Source organism: Dipodomys merriami, unplaced genomic scaffold, assembly GCF_024711535.1.
Source record: "Dipodomys merriami isolate MVZ:Mamm:240054 unplaced genomic scaffold, mDipMer1.0.p SCAF_577, whole genome shotgun sequence".
NCBI classification, from domain to species: Eukaryota; Metazoa; Chordata; class Mammalia; order Rodentia; family Heteromyidae; genus Dipodomys; species Dipodomys merriami.
The window spans coordinates 479479-496649 of NW_027206154.1; the positions used below are offsets into that span (position 1 = coordinate 479479).

A 17171-nucleotide genomic window follows, 5' to 3' on the forward strand; every position below is an offset into this window, starting at 1 on the left:
CGAGGTTTCCTATCTTACTGAAACACAATATTGATGTTTTATTTTCTTATTTTTACTACAGCCAGACAGGTGTGAAGTCTATGTCCCATCCTACCACACAGTCACCAGTTTTAGCCTAATTATTTGAGTTATTCCAGATTGTATTTGGCTGGTTTTTCCCAGGCAAGCTGTCTAGCTGGATTGAGATTGTTTGTATTTATTTTGTATGATTTAAAAAAATCACATGTAGTCACATTTGCTATATGAAAATGGCAAAAGCTTCTACGTTCACAAGACTGGTAAGGCTTTTTTTCTTTGATGTTAAAATCTATTCCTTAGTGGATGGCAGAAAAATGGGATGTGTATTGAACCCTCTTTAGAAAGATGAAAGTAGGAGGAATTAGCTGAGTCTTACCCTAATGACAAGCTCCAGAATGATAGTTAAACCTTATTAAGGTCAAATGACCTTTTGCAGTGTGTCTGAGTTTTCTAAATGAGCTACAGCATGGCGTTCTGGCTAATTTTTATAACTTTTTTAAAAATAGGACACATTAGTGCTGTTATAAACCTTGTTAATTAAGCAATAATCTCAAATGTTCCCTCACAGAGGGAGACATTCCCACCAACTGCAGGTGATTAATAACTGGAGACTAACAAAGCCTTTTCATCAAGCTGAGGGGCCATTCAGTGCCATTACCCAGGAAATGAAAGCGATCGGGATTCTGCAGGGACCTTTCTGCAAAGCTTCCTTGTGCCCTTCTCTTCCTACCTCTTGACAGATGCTGGTGGCTCTGAGGGTCATCAGACCCACTCTCTTGTCCTGTGATCTCTCTCCTGCTCTTATCTCTTGCTAGAAAGTTAGATTTATCTAGTTTTGACATCCCTCTTCATGGATAGTGGCATTGTGACCCAGAGAGGTTCCCCCTAAAAGTTGCATGGCATCTAGGCCCAGGGCCATTTTGAGTACCTAGACATGTCACAGACAGCTTTACCTTTCTGTCTCTCAGTTCTTAAGGAAAGGTGGATTGAGAGAGGTCAGGAAATGGTGGAAATCAATTAAAAGCTTTTAAAGGGTGGAAATCAGTAACACCTTTCTCAGTAGCAAGGAAAGGGTTGGCCCAAAGAAAGAAGGCTGGTTGAACCCATACCTGAGAAAGGATGGCAAGAGAAGTTAAGCTGATTCCAGTCCTAAAAATGCAGGTGTTCTGCCCTGCATCGACTCTTTCTCCCTAGGCTTCCTCTTCTCCCGTGTGAGTGGAGAGAGAAGCACAAGTTAGTATTACGATGCCATCCTAGGGTTAACATTCTGCATCTCAACATTCAGCATCTTGAAGATTATTTGCTCTAAGCTGGCTTGGTAAAAGTAAAATCTTACTTATTTTCCGTAGCAATTTCTTAGTACTAGATATTTGTTTTATTGGGGAGGGAACCCAAGCTCAAAGAATTCAAGTTTTCTGTGATTTTGCACACCTTACATTGTGCCGTATCTTGTCTTCTTATGTCCACAGTTTTTATTTCTTCTCACAGTTCCCTGGAAAAGCATTTATTCATTCACTTAACATATGTTTACTTAATCTTATTTCCTCTCCAAGCAGGCTAGAGATTAGAGAAGGGGGAGAGAATCTAAAATTGAAACCTTATATTTTTTAAAAAATGCCTATTAATTTCCACATACTCATGGCATCCTTCAGAATGATGCTCTAGGGTTTGTTGTCCTTTTTAATCAAGTAAATGGTCCAAAGCAATGTTTTACAGGTCCCCAGGCTATGAGATTAGCTTAAAATCAGGCTCTAGTGAGGCTTGCTTTGGGCTGGCTCTTTGCCTCCCCATAGCAAATGGTAGGCTCAGTATGAGAGTAGCTGTCAGTTTCTTCACCACAATGAGATACCACTTTTCTCCACCAAGAGTTGTCAAACCCTTAATAATATGGCAGTGTCAAGTGTTGTTGAAGATACAGGGCAACTAGTACTTGTATACATTGCTTTTAAGAGTTACAATCAATGCAGTGTTTTAGAAAACAGTTTACTAGGCATCACTTAGTGAAGTTGAGTGTGCACTCATGCTAACATTTGGTAATCCATGCCTCAACTGATAACTAGACAAGTTTCTGTATATGTACCCCTAAGATATGAGTGAAGATACTTGCAAAACAAGGATCCATGGACAGCTTTGTATAACAAACTACAGTCTGACAAAAGGATACTATTCACCAGTGAAAATGAAGACATACAGCTATACACTTCCAATGGATAAATCTCATACTATAACATTTAGTAAAAACAGCAAGTCATAAGGATACATAGAGATAGACATATTCATAAACAGCTGAACACAGGAAAAATAAAATATATATTTAAGGATATATACATATATGTTACCACTAAGGAAAGAAAAGCCAAAATTTCAGGAGAGTGATTATCTCTGATGACAGAGGGGGGAGGGGAGGAGAGGAGAGGAAAAAGGGAAGGGGGAGAGAGAAAAGGGAAGGGGAGAATATTAAATACACCAAAATGAGATACCAATAACAAGTGCTGGAAAGGATTCAAAGAGAAGAGAGGGTTGGGGAGATGCACCCAGGAGTTTTACAGGGCTCAGTAAAGTCCTGGTAAGCTAGGTATTGGGCACATGGGTGTTTCATTCGTATTTAGGTATAAATTTACAGTATATATCTACTATTTTCTAAGTACATTTATAATGCATATTTTAAAATATAGTTATACAAGATAAATGAATTGGTCTTTGGGAAGTATGTCAGGAGGTATGTCCCCGCCCTCACCCTTAAAAGATTTGCTTGCCAACTCACCATTAATCCTTGGCCTTCTTGTTTCTTCTGCCTGTCTAGAGTGTTTGTATGACAGAATAGCACAAGAAACTGTGGATGAAACTGAAATTGCACAGAGACTCTCCAAAGTCAACAAATACATCTGTGAAAAGATCATGGATATCAATAAATCTTGTAAAAACGAAGAACGAAGGGAAGCAAAATACAATTTGCAATAAACTTTGGATTTTTCATAAAGCCTTTGTGTTTTCCTTGCGAGGTGTGTGATTTTTTTCGAGCAATGGCGCCATCCAAAGTCAGACCCCCTCCACATGGGGGTGGGGTGTGGGCAGGGAGCCAGTAGGAAATTAGGGCCAGCAACTTGATCTGAACTTGGACTTCATACTTCAAAAAAGGCAGATGGATTTGCTGAGTGCCACAGGTGTCGTTATGGGGACAGGAAAAGCACTTTTCAGAAGATTGCAAAGTGTCTCTGAGCTGCTTATCACTTGACCACAATATGGACTGGTATTTTTACCATCCAAGGACTTGTATCTTGTTCCTCTATTTTGTTCTAAAATAAAGCTTCATTAATTCTTGATGTGGACAATCATTGCCCTCATTTATTTATAGTATTAAGTGTATAACGGAGGTGACTCATATGTCATTCAGCCTGGAAGGTCTTTTCTGAAGAGAAACCTTCAGTCTGAAGGAGAAAACAACCCATAGAGGAATCAGGTGCCATCCAAAGCTCTGAAGGGCTGGGTCAAAATCAGCATCAATAGATGAATTTTAGGCCAATCAGCTTATTCAAGGTATTCTGAGATTCAGCTTCCTTGATAATTGGAGTCAATCCTTGTTAAGAAAAGGGGGAGGGGAGCAGTAATGTTGAGTGGCATGAGGAAACGGCAATGTAGCCTGCGAACAGTCTGTTCACTCTATCTTCTACGAAGTGATCTTTCAAACCACACCACTTCTTTTAAATCTCATGCTTTATTCAGTTACTGAGTCTCTGAGGTGCCTGGAATGTTTTGTCAAACCACACTCAGTCTTCCTGTTCATTTGCACTCCTGTTGATTAGCCGTTGGGAAAGAACAAACTTCTCGCTTTGGGTTTAACCTAATCTCAATGTCTCCAATGTCTATTTTATAGAAAGAAGATAATACTTATCTTGCAGAGTTGTTGTTAGGATTAGAGATAAAATATATAAAGTGCTCAATAAGTGTTTGTAATTGTTATTCTCTTCATATTTTTATTGGCTCTTAAAATTGGTTGGAAATGTGGCCCTATAGTTTTGCTAGTGGTTTATTCCTTAATTGATAGTCTGTAAACAAAATCTCAGGGTTATTGGGGTGAGTAGAGTGGGTGGCTGTCACTTTGATACCAATAATCCTTTGTAGTATAAACTATGATATGCTCACTAATAGGAAACATAGTTGATCATTTTCTTTGATAGTATTTTCCTAGCTGTCTACAAACTAGAAATGTGATCTTGGGTCAATAACTTCTCAGAGTTCTTATCATTGTAATGAAGAAAATAATGTCCACCACGAAGGCTACATGGATAAATAACATTTTGTGTACTGCAGTTTGTTTAAGTGGTTAGCATAAGCTAATCCCTTTTACAAGGTAAGTAAAGTTTGTGATGTGTAGTAGGTGCTCAATAAATTTTTGTTAAGGAATGTTCAGTTTTATGGCACAAGGTAGCTTGAGCATGAGTACTATAGATTGTATGAGAGATTGGAAACCTGTGTCACTGTTGAGACCATCCCCTTTTTCTCTAAGCATGGTGAAATGTAGACACTCAGAGGCGCTGTGCATATTCTCAAAGACAAATACAATATGGAAACTGCTTTATAAGTATTTTCAGGTTAATGGGAGAAAGTGGAAAAAATAAAAATGCCTGATGAGCTGGGCACCAGTGGCTCATACCTGTAATCCTAGCTACTCAGGAGGCTGAGATCTGAGGATCATGGTTCAAGGCCAGCTCGGGCAGAAAAGTCTGTGAGACTTTTATTTCCAATTAACCACCAGAAAACCAGAAATGGCTCTGTGGTTCAAGTGGTAGAGCACTAGTCTTGAGCTGAAAAGTTGAGGGACAGCACCCAGGCCCAAAGTTCAAGCCCCACAACCAAGAACAACAAAAACCTGATGAATCTGAAAGTGCTTTGTGTAATGTATGATCCTTGCATTAAGAACAGAAGAGACATGAGAGACAGTGGGATCTGGGTCCAAGTGTTTGTTTGACCATGTCCAAACAGGTCACTTGATCCGTAACAATGACTCCTAACTGGAGGCTATTGTGGAGAATAATCTGATAGTATCTAGAAAAGAGCCCTAGGAATCACCTGTATGCAGATACCATTTATTCTTAGCATGGGATCAGAAGATTTTGCCCACTGTTTAGATGGTTTTGAGCTCCTGACATGTGCTCAGTGCCTGCAATTATGTGAACTCGGGATTTTCATCTTGAATCATTGACTCTGATGAATAAATAGGCTCAGGAATGGATAAACAATGTCTTGTTCTAAGGTCCTGGAGCTATAGCAATGGAGCAGGATCAGAATCCAAGTCTGAGAAACTTGTCCTTTTACTTCTAAGAAAGATAAGAGGGAATATAATGGTCTGGTTACCAATCTAGACATTTTACCTCTTAAGTTGAGGGGTAACCCAACCAAGTAATCAATGACAGTTCATTGAATTGGATAGCATTTCTAAGCATGTATTTTATTCAAACATGTGCAAAACTTAAAACCATTTTGAGTAGCTGATGGTACCTAGGCTTACCCAATCTTAAGAATTTACTGAAGTGCTTAAAATGCATATTCCCAGGCTTTGCTTGGAGAGCCTGATTTAGTAGGTCTGGAATAAGGCTGGGGACATGTATTTTAACACAAGTGCCACTTTTCAGGAATATCCATTTAATAGAACTTATCTCAAGATTATTTTAATGAAGGAATGAATGTTTTGTAAGTATAGAAAAGAAAATCTAAAGTGCCTGAGGATACTTTACTTGGAATTGAGAATAAACTTCTCCTTAGGTAGCTAGAAAACCTGCCTTAACATCTTGCTTAAATTTGGTCTTCATGTTCAGCAAATGCTGTGTAGCTGGTGCAGTGTAAAAGGTAACTTTCCAGATATCAGTGACCTGGCTTTCACTTTACACCTACATTCTTCTGATTCTTGTGACAGGCCAGTGTGTAATTTAGGGTGTGATGGTCCATGGAGTGGGCAAAACTTGAATCAATGAGTATTAATTAGACTTTGTCTTCAGTAATCCTGGCAAGTTCTCTGTTACTAGATGAAACCAAATGATGAAAATTGACTTTATTTCCTTGTTGGGAAATGTGTGATAGTGACTCTTGTGTCCCTATTGATTTCTCATATGAATTTCTAAATGATGAATGACTTTATACTAATTTCATAAAGATAGGAAAATCCTCCAAATTGCATTGCTGGAAGTATGGTGATGGAGCTGACTGTTATTGGGCATACTAGTGATCCTAGCACAGGATCAGGTGTGAACCACCATGAAGGTCAGAACTGCCAATTCCAACATCCAAAAACTGGATAGATATAAAACTACACTTGAGTTAAACATTTGGTCAGCTGCCAGGCCCCTTACAGTTGGATCTTACCTGCAGCTCTGCCAGTTTGTGAAGGGCCTCAACACATACTTTCATCCAAAGCGGCAGTACAGTGTGCATTCATGTTCACTTCACAACTTAGTGCCTACTACCTCACTTGAGCCAATTTATTTTCTTTCCTTAACATTGACCAATTCATCTGCAAAGTGGAGACAATAATATTTAGCTAACAGTCTGGTAGGAGGCATGATGATATAAAGGTACCCAAGTAAGAGGGTGAGTGACCATTAGTACTGATGCTGAGATTCCTCTGCTCTCCTGCCCTCTCCCTACACCTGTTCATTCTTCATCTGAGTGTGCTCCTGCCCTGCCTCTAACCTGTTGATCTTTGATGTAGGGGCCTTGGATAGCATACCTGCTTTTGGCTCTCTAGAACCTGCTTATTCTACAGTTTAGGATGTAGGGTCATCCCCAGTGATGCTAAATGGTCTCACTCTTTGCTTCAGTCCCCACCTGCTTACTCCTGGCCCATTTGCCCTTCTGTGGAAATTAGATAGTTTATAAGTAAAACTTACATGAGGATGTTCATGTAGAGCAATTATTTTCCTCTGTTTAGTCCAATTTTTTCCTTCCTTTAGTCCAAAGGAATTACATTTTTCTTATTCTTTACACATGTAAATGAGTATGATCACCTTTAAAAATTATTCTGCCAACTTAATTCGGTAAAAAAAAAAATAGTACCTCATTATATTGCATTTGATTACTATCCACGTTGTATATTGCTCCAGAGGTTGGTTCCTTCTTTATAGAAAACTTCTTTAAAACCTGTTAGCATTTCCAGCAAACTCTATTTCTATATTCAGTTTTCTCATGGCCCAATTTATTTATGTTGGGAATGTGATATTTTGCTTTTATATCTACAAATATGCAATCCATTTTTAAAATATCTTCTTTTAAAGGGATTGACCAGCTTCTGCCAGGGAGTTTCCTAAACTCATGACAACTAAGGGTCAAAAGTGATCTTGGAACTATCCTCAGTTGAGATGGCCATGCTCAATTCATGACAACCAGCTTTCTACCAGAACCAGGCTTCTGTTAAGCTGAAACCCTTTTCCCTGAGACTTTTAGACTTGTAGAGTAATTCAGATTCTCACACTAAAGATACAGAGAATGCTTCTACTCATAGCCCTTTGTAGAGCTGAATATGACTATCAGAACCTAGGCAAGTTCCCTATATCTTCCACCCTGTCACTTTAACCATTATGCAGTTAGTTATGGTGATTGTATTGGCCTACCACTCTGCTAGACCTTTAGTCCCAGTGGGTTTTGTTTTTTGTTCTGTCTTATTTTTTGGCTTCCTTTTAGCTATCCTCTTTCATCTTAACTTTTCTTTAGTCAAACCTGTTCCTAAATTGTGATTTTTTTCAAATATATTTCTTAAATGAAATGCAGGACTTCCCATTCTTCCCTATTACATTTGATCTTGTTGGATGCAGCCAGATGATAAGGACCTGCTTTTCCATTTTTGTTCAAAGTTCAAAAGAAAATCTGAAGGAAACCAAAACCTCAAAAGAGAAGCCAGCCATAATCTCAAGGGCCAAGCCCAAGTACACGTCCACTCCTGAGAGTTCTTGGTTGTATCCAGGGCTGTGGTTACACTGTGCATGGCGGCCTGTGCCATCCAGTTTTCCATGCACCTCTGCTCCTTGCTCATGTAGCACCAGGTGAAAACACTTGCTCCTTCAGCCTGATTTCATAGCTATTATTTTAATAACTTTCCACCATTGAATCCAAACTAACTTCTGATCTCTTCATTGTAAACTGTATTGTCTCCAGTTTCTTGCCATTAGAGCACTGCTGCCTCTGTGATCACTTAGACTGTTTTCCTTATGTTAATTTGCTTTTTAGAGTAAAATTCCAAGAATGAGCTAACTGGGTTAAAGGGCAAGAACATTTTTATAGTCCTTTGTTTGTACTATTGTATTGCTTTCCAAAAAGTTAAGCCACATCTTAAGCAGTGTGGACAGTCATGTGCCATTTTCCCACAACTTCACTAGTGTCTGCAAGTTTTAAAGTTTGGCAGTTTAGCTTACCATTTACATGTACTTTTTCAGCTTCTTATGTGAATTCTCTATGCATATATGAGGGATTTTTTTCAGAATTTTATTCTGTATCTTTCCTCCACCTTTGATAGTAAATAAACATGATGCTTTACATCTGTTTATACATAGATATTTCTGTTTATTCATTTATAAAATCAGTGGATTGTTACAATATCCAGAGCCTTGAAAAATAACAGTATATATCAATTTGATACTATTTCTAAACATCATTCATTTTATGTTATTTGATATCCTATAGATGTTTGAAAATCATGTGCCAATATAAAAGTTGGCTACTTTATCAATTTTTAGGACTAAAGCCAAAGACCTTATATTTTTATCAAGCAATCTATAATAACATTTAGTGAAGTAAGGAGTAGTAAGGTCCTCCAGTGTAGACCCATCTTTTACTCTACTTGCTCATTAGTATTTTTTGTTGAATTATTTTTTAAGTTAAATTTTGTCAATCTTTATTTAAATTTTAATTTGTCAAGGTGATGTACAGAGGGGTTACAGTTACATAAATAAGGTAGTGAGTACATTTCTTGTTGAACTTATTACCCCCTCCCTCATTTTCTCCCACTTTCCCTGCCCTTACACCCCTCAAGTTGTACAGATCATTTTCAACGAGTTGAATTATTCTAGTAGCTAGGATTCCTCTGTCTTGTTGTGGAATGGATAGGGATCGGAGATATAACATTTGAGCTTTAACCTGAGGGACAAGAATGTCTGTGAGATCATTTGTCTTCCCATATGTCTTCTCATCCACTTATCTTAACAGGCTTCTATTTAGCCTGTGTCTAGCACTCTACCAGGCACTGCTTATCTGACTAAAGCAAGAAGCCATACCAGTGTGGCTTCAACCCCTAAGCTCTTTCTACTAAACCAGGAGGCCCTCTGTGGCCACATCTAACCTAGGATGTGGCAGTTTACTGTTGACATTTCACTGGCTGGTAGGGAAGTGAGATTCAGAAATCTTAGTCTCACCACTGAATATACTCAAAACGTATCCAGAACTTACCTCCTTATGCATTTGTCATTCATCAAATACTTATTCCATGTTGTCTAGGTGTCCCTCACTGGTCTAAAGTATGCTGCTGAAGAAAAGTAAAGATCCTCCTTTATCTTAAATGTGTATGGGAGGGCATGATACAAGATAGAATGGGGAGAAAATACGCAGTAAGCACAATACATGAGAGGACAGTGGAGGGGCTAATGTCATGAGGAAAAGGCAAAACCTCGTCAGAGTAAGGCAGATTGAGGATCGGAGGCAGGGTGGAGGGCAGGTTGCATGAACTGAAATCTGAGTAAAGAAGGGAGGAGATGAAGAGCTCCTGAGACAGAAACTGGCAGTGTGTTTGTGATGTTATGTTTAGGGCCTTAAACACATCCTATCTACTGATAGTGCCTGTTCTACTCTCAGATGAGGGGGTCGAAGCCAGGCTGTCTCAGGTTTGTAGGTCTCTTCCCATTATTTGCCATTTCCGCATCAGGAAAATGATGGTTCCTAATCATCACACTGTTGGTAGGACAAAACAAAAAAAGTATGCCAGGAATCTCCTGGGCCAGAGACCAGATGTGGGAGGTGCTCAGCTGTTAGCACCCAATTTGATATCAGATTACCTCTCTTCCCCTGACCCTTCCTCTCACCAGACATGATGCTAGCTGGAGAATCCACCCTAGCTCAGCTGTCCCAAGTGAGTGCCATTATTCTCCTGATCTGTGCCTCATCTGAAGGCTTGTTCTAAGGATTCAGTCAAATCCCTAATGCACAATGTATGTACGCAGAAGCCTGGCCTGAAAAAAGGTCCTAGGCTCAGCCCTGCTTGGTAAAGTACATCAAATCTCCAGCCAGGTATGTTTGCCCTTATCATCCTTCCTAGCACTGCATATAAAAATTTAAAGAATCAGTCTTTCCCCATGAGCAATCATGTCATCTATGGAATTAAGGTGCATTCTCATGATAACTGTCCTTAGTAACTGCTGACCTGTGTCTCAATGTAGAGGTTTCTGATGATGGTGGCCCTCATCTTAATGACCATGATTTCTGCTACCTCAGATGTCCACATGGACCTTGCCCTGCCCCTTCTAATTCTCCTCCCACCATCAAGGCTTTGGAGCCGCTTCCTCTCCCCACCTCCCCACTCTGTACCATCTTCTGGTAGCCTCTGGTAGACTCCTTTCAGGCTGCCATGACATGTCCACCTCTCTCACTGGCCTGTAAACATTCTAAGTTTACACATGGACTGCCACATCCTTGTGTGAGTCCCTGAGCCCTAGCACAAGGCTTGGTATGAATCAAGTAGCACTTTCCCTGGAAACAAAAGATTGTAAGAAGCCAGAGAGTAAAGCAGCAATTTTTACCTGGAGTGTTTGTCTCTGGGGGATCAGAAAAGCCTTTCCTGAGAGGCCTTAGAAATCCTGGCCTCCTCTCACAGGGTGAAGATTGGTAGACCATCCTAGATCCAGGAAGAAGGAAAGGGTGACAGTGGCTACATTTCAGAATTCTGACCTCTCTTGTGTTTTTCCCTAGCCACTTCCTTCATGTCATAGAACGAGCCCATAGAGTAAGGAAGAATGGGTTTCACCCATTCCCTCTTCACTTCTCTGTAGCAGGACTTTGGCCATGGCAGTCAGCCTCCTATGTGCGAAGATTGATCAGCTGTATGGAGCCAATTTCTTCTCAGTGACATGAATAAGGTGTCAGTCTTTTAGGACTTTTAGTTGCATAAAATGCTGAGAATAGGAAAGGTGTGCCCACCAGCAGGCCCTTCCCTCCATTTAGAGCATGGAGCATACAGCCTTAGTCAGAAACAGCACACTCCACTTTGGCCTGGTTGCTTCCTTCCTGTGACCTTCAGTTGCCCTACATTGGCCTCGGAAAACAGTTGTGGCCCTGGTGGCATTCTGGTAGTTAGAGCAGGGTTTGGAGGCCACAAAGTATTCCAGGTAGATTCTTAGATGCCTCAGCTCCCCCACCTTCTCCTCCCACTAGGAAGCCTCTAATACACCTTTCCCCAAACTGGCAGGAAGCCCCTAGCCTGGACATGCAAAATGAGAGCCACCACAGAGAGGCCATGATAGTTGATAGAAGAAAGGAGGCTAGACTACTTTTTTTCCAACAGATCTTTAAATTATTTTCATTTTGCTGACTTACACACTTTTCTGAGTTAAGGAGCTTCGGGAGATGGTTCTAGGCCATTTAAGCAGAAAGCTTCATTGGCTCCAATGTCTTAGAAAAGAAAGGATTTAACTCTATGTAGCCCAGCCTGCAGCTGCATGCCTGAAAAGGGCTTTGCAGGGTGGGAGAGCCTTCAGGGAGGGCCTGGCCCAGGGCCAGCTAAGCCCTACTAAGACTTCCAGAGTTGGTCACTAATGGAATAAAAATCACAGCTAGATTTAGAGAAGGACTGAACATCTCTGTTTGGTTTAGGTTTGGTTTGGGTTTGGGTTTTATGCCAGTACCAGGGCTTGAACTCAGGGTCTCATGCTCTCCGTTTTTCCTCTCATGCCTTGGGTTTTAAAATATGCTTGTAAGGTATCTTGTTTTCCTTCTTTTTCTTGATTTTATCCTTTTTTTATCCTTCTGAGGCAAAACTTAAGCATCTCTAGCAATCAGCACTGAGAGTTAGCTGTGTGCCAGACCCTGTGCTTCATAACAAATCAAAAGAGTGTTCATCTTCCCCTGTCAGGATCTGGACTCTAGGCATGTTCATTCACCTTGAATCCTCCTTCCCTTGTGAAGCTATACAGGATGGTACAGAGAGTGAAAGCCAATACCCAACAGCAGGATGCTGTCTCTCTGTCTGTCTCTGTCTATATCTGTCTCTGTGTCTGTCTGTCTGCCTCTCTCTCTCTCTCTCTCTCTCTCTCTCTCTCTCTCTCTCTCTCTCTCTCTCTCTCTCTCTCACTCACTCATTCTCACACTTTCTTCATCCAGTGAAATACTCTAAAATAAAAATGAACCTGCTGGGCACCAGCAGCTAGCACCTATAATCCTACCTACTTAGAAGGCTGAGATCTGAGGATCAAGGTTCAAAGCCATATCACACTGTATAGTAAGAAGAAGAATCTGAGACTATGTATATAAAACTTTAAAGCTTGAAAAGTATACTGAGGTTGTTTGTGGACATACCCAAGATGCAGGCAGAGTGTATAATTCAGTGGGAAGAACATATGATAACTTTGGGACAGTTCTTATCAGGCAGCATGGGGAAGAATGCAAACACTCCTGTAGTGACTCAGACATTTAAAGCAAATAGACACAAAAGAGATCTGGAAGAACAACAGCAGAAAGTGTAGATCCTGATCACTGTGCAGTGTGAGTGACAGTATGGGGTTGCTGTGGGACACACACTGCGCTGAACATACCAACTCTTCTTTGCACCTGAGAGAAGTTCAGGCCTAGAGCTCCGGTCAAGTGTGGGTCACTGTTATCTGCTCGCTCTCACTCACAGGCCATAGAAAGGATTAAATCAGAAATTAATCAAAGGCATTTCTTGAAACTATAAAATATCACAGCATTGTAAATAGTTGCTGCCCCCTACTGTGTTCTTTTCTCTTCCCAACTAGACCGTGACTTGAAGGGAGGCAGAAGCAGCTGCTAGCTCATCTTTTGATAAACTCATAATGACTCATGAGCTATTGTTGGTTCTGATTCAGAATTCCCACCAGCACCTTCTCTGTCACTCTGTTATCATGGCCTGACTTCTCTCTGCCTTTAAGAACTATTTGAGTTGAGGAAAAACTGATTTTCTCAGGCACCCACACTAAGGACAGTGAATGTGTTACTCAGTACAGAGCCAGGTATTTAAATAAGAAAGGTCAGAAGTCTCTTGTTCCTCTGGGCTCAGAAAGAAAGTGAATGATACAGTAAATGGAGTCCTGACCTCCCAGTCTCTTTCCTCGTGTCCAGGCCAGCTGGGTTCTCTCACCTTTATGGACAGGGCTAAAGCACCTGCAATGGAAGTGACCTACTTTGATCAAGGAGGTCTTTGAATTGAGTGAGCCCTTACTTGATCTTTCTATGTCCCTATAAATGGTTGCCATCACTTCCAGTAGGGAGATGGGGTGCTGTGGCTGGTGGCAGGATAATAAGCAAAACTGAATCAAATCCAAGTCTGCTTGGGTTCCGGACCCAGTGTGCTGAGCTGACTCTATGGGCTGAATGAATTTCCTACCTTGCCATCCAGCTGGGAGTGGTCAAGGCAGGGCCTGGAGAGGGATAATCACATCTCAGAGCCAACCAGAGTAGCTGCCACTTGGAGCTTCCTTTTGTATTTTGAATATGTAGTCTCTAATTAGACTTTGCCTTAATTGCAAGATTTCCATACGCCCCATGACTGCCGTGGCGCTGTCTGGGGATAAACACGTCCATCAAGTGAGAAGTAAATTGTGGCTGTGGCCTTGGCCTTGTCATTCCGTTGGCTTGCTCCACTGAGGTTTCTCTGGGGACAGAGCTCAGCCCTCCCCTGCGAAAGTGCTCTGGGGCCCGCATTTTAATCAAAAGCATACCTGCCTCTAGGAAAAAGAGAATAGGGGCACAGCTCAAAAGTGATTAAATTTAATAACTGAAAGACCAGAAAAAGTCTGCTTTGCAATGCATAATTTCAGCAGATATTTATTTCATCATGTGGCCACATTCTATAATGCTGTATGGGGACACTTTATTAAAAATGCCATTTATTTTAACAGCAGCAGTAAGGCAAACATACACCTTTTTTTTTTACCTTGAGCCCCTTCTTCTCACTGTGTTAAAGGCATTTGTGGTTATTAAATTACTCTTGAGCAGAGGAATGCCTGTCTCCAAATTTACTCTGAAGTATTTCAATAAAATGATCTCAAATGTTTATTCACTCAGCAAATACTCACCCAAAGTCTTTCTGGGCCATGTGCCCAGCTAGCACAAGGATAATGAAATGGAGCAGACAGAGTCCCTCCCGGCCTCCCAAGAGCAACTAGGGCATGGGGCAGGGCAGGTGGCAGAGGCATCCCAGTCACAGCACAGAGACCAGCCCTAGGTCTAGTCAAGGAAGAGAAAAGTGAATGGCTAGATAATGAGTGAAACTAGAAGAATTAGAGCATATCAATCAATGGTCAGGAGCGGGGCTAAAGCAGAACAGGGACCACAGAGACATAAAAGAAGGAATGGTGGATCTCCTGAGTGTAGTAGAGGAGGGGGCTCCTAAGTTGATTCCCAGGTGAGCTCTAAGCCCCAGGAAGGGTACAGGGTGTTGCAAGCAAAGGGGACAGGAAATGTGCTCTATGGTCCTGAAATTCTCTCCATGAGCCATCCACACACTAGATACCTCTAGGCCCCTTTCTCTGCTTTGCTCCCCCTTCTCCATTTGGATATTTGTTTTTGAATATTGTTTTACCTTCAACTCCTAGCAAAAATGCAAGAAAAACATACTTCCCTAGAGCAAAGCCTGGGACAGCATCCCTTATGGCACAGAGGCAAGAGGAAGAAACGGGTGACCAGGTATCTTAGGGCTCCTAAAGCTCAATGCGTTCTGAGATTCTCTTTGGGGTGGGCACCTGGCTGAGAGGCAAGGCTGCTGGGATGGACAAGTCTAGGGCCTTGGGAAAAGAAGGCCACCCAGGCTATTAGGGAACTGGACCTTGTCTTGAGGTAGCAACAGGGAGATGCTGAGGGTGCTGAGCCAGGGAGTGAGGTGGCTAGAATGGTGTTTCAGGGCACAGTCACAGCCTTATAGTTGATGAAGGGAGAGGGAGGGAAATCTGGAGGGTGGTGCAAGGGTCTCTCCAAGAATGTGGAAGCATGGTGTAAAGGCAGGGATATTCATTTTGAGCTACCCTGGCACAGTTTGCTGACTAGAGTCAGAGAGGAAGAGGAGGAATAGGTGCTGACTCCCTGTTTTCTTGGTGAATGGAATGGGCACTAGCCAGGGGGGACGGGACAGGTAGGATCTGTTCTCTCTGCGGCACTGTGGACAGATCAAGGAGTAGATTCATTCTGCTAGGGATCCTCAGCTGAACATGAAGTCTATTGTTTGAAACAATATGTCATGTGGGAGTCGCATTTGGGGTCCTCCCATTGAACTCTCCTGAGAAGCAATTTGAAGGGTGGTCTTTCAAAACCATAAGATAATGATGGTCTGTCAAGCAAGGAACCCAGAATCAGCCATCTTGCTCCCTGCAGCTTATTTCAAGACACCTGGCCACAGCCTCTACCACCTCACCCCAGTTAGAATGGCTATAGTCAAGAACTCTAATAACAACAGATGCTGGAGGGGATGTGGACAGAAGGCAACCTTACTGCATTGTTGGTGGGAGTGTAAACTTGTTCAACCACTTTGGAAAGCAGTATGAAGGTTCCTCAAAAGACTCTACATTGAGCTCCCCTATGACCCAGCAATCCCACTTTTGGGCATTTACCCAAATGATCACAAACAAGGCCACACTAAAGCTACCAGCACGACTATGTTTATTGCAGCATTATTGACCATAGCTAAGATATGGAACCAACCCAGATGCCCTTCAGTAGATGAATGGATCAAGAAAATGTGGTATATATACACAATGGAATTCAATGCCTCCATCAGAAAGAATGACATTGCCCCATTTGTTAGGAAATGGAAAGACTTGGAAAAAATTATATTAAGTGAAGTAAGCCACGCCCAAAGAAATTTAGGTCCCATGGTTTCCCTTATTTGCAATAACTAGTATATGTCTGAGTCCAGCAGAAAAGGTCAGATAAGTGAATGTTAGGGAAATGAACCCTAAAATATGTATTCAAATGTTTTTTTCTTTCAGGTGATCGTTTCTAACACATTTATAGGATTATTTCTTTGTTGCTTTGTATGTCCCTCCCCCATGGTATAACCCCTGCTTTCACTGTATTTGAGGTTGGTATAATTTGTAGAGGGGAAGGGAAAAAACAAATCATTTAAATAGGGATATAGGTGGATCCATTGCAACAATGAGATGTACAAGTCATTATGTGAAAGAACTTTACAACTTTGGTGGGGGGGGAGAACTGGGTGGGAGGTAGGGGGAGGATGGGAAGGGATGGGAAAGGGAAACAAAGGAGGAGGCTACAATGCTTGATAAGAAATGTACTCATTATCTTGCCCATGTAATTGTAACCCCTCTGTACAGTATTTTCACAATTTTTTTTAAAAAGGAAAAAAAAAGATTGTCTTATGGTGACAGGATGAACCTCAGACTTTCAATCTAGATAGATGGGCCAGGTCCCCGATACCACCCAGGGCCGGTGTTCTCCTCATGCTTGTTTGCCCAGCCAGAAATGGGCATAACTAGCTATGGCATCTATTAATTCATAGTGTTCTGTGAGGATCATGTTTGGGTAGGGACGGGGGGGGGGGGGGGAGAGACTGGCAGCTTAGTGCACTAAAAAGGCCACTCAAATCCCAAGAAAGACTGTCACCCGCAGCAAGTGGCTTATACAGGCAAGCTAGCACCAGGACCAGGCACCACTGCTGTCCAGCCCAGCCAGCAACAGCTCTGAGTGGCTTCTATTCCTCAGAACTTTGACCTTATTCAGGCTGCCCCATACCCTGAAAATCTCCCTTGTCTGCTTGATCCAGGCTCTTTGACCCTTCCAGGGAGCTCTGAGCTCCTCTACCAGAAACGCTGCCCTCCCAGAACTCCAGTGTTTCTCTTTCTAGGACCCTGGTGCCCCAGTCTCTCCTCTGCAGTCCTTGTCACTGTTCTGTTAGCACCCGCTGACCCCAGAATGTTCTCCTCCTTGACCTTACT

The 17171-nt window shown here is 41.8% G+C and overlaps 1 protein-coding gene across 10 annotated transcripts in view; it reads left to right on the top strand.

The window, feature by feature from the left end:
• LOC138813031 (BEN domain-containing protein 5) overlaps nucleotides 1–17171 on the top strand; it is a 624491-nt gene that overhangs the window by 422091 nt on the left and 185229 nt on the right. For 6 of the 10 annotated variants that reach the window (XM_070001305.1, XM_070001314.1, XM_070001311.1 and 3 more), the window contains one exon: nucleotides 2822–2992. The exons of the other annotated variants lie outside the window; for them this stretch is intronic. In XM_070001305.1, coding sequence (XP_069857406.1) covers nucleotides 2822–2979 — 158 coding nt within the window. In that variant the 3' untranslated portion in view covers nucleotides 2980–2992. Of the gene's footprint in view, nucleotides 1–2821; nucleotides 2993–17171 lie in introns of those variants that run through there. 10 annotated transcript variants of the gene reach the window in all.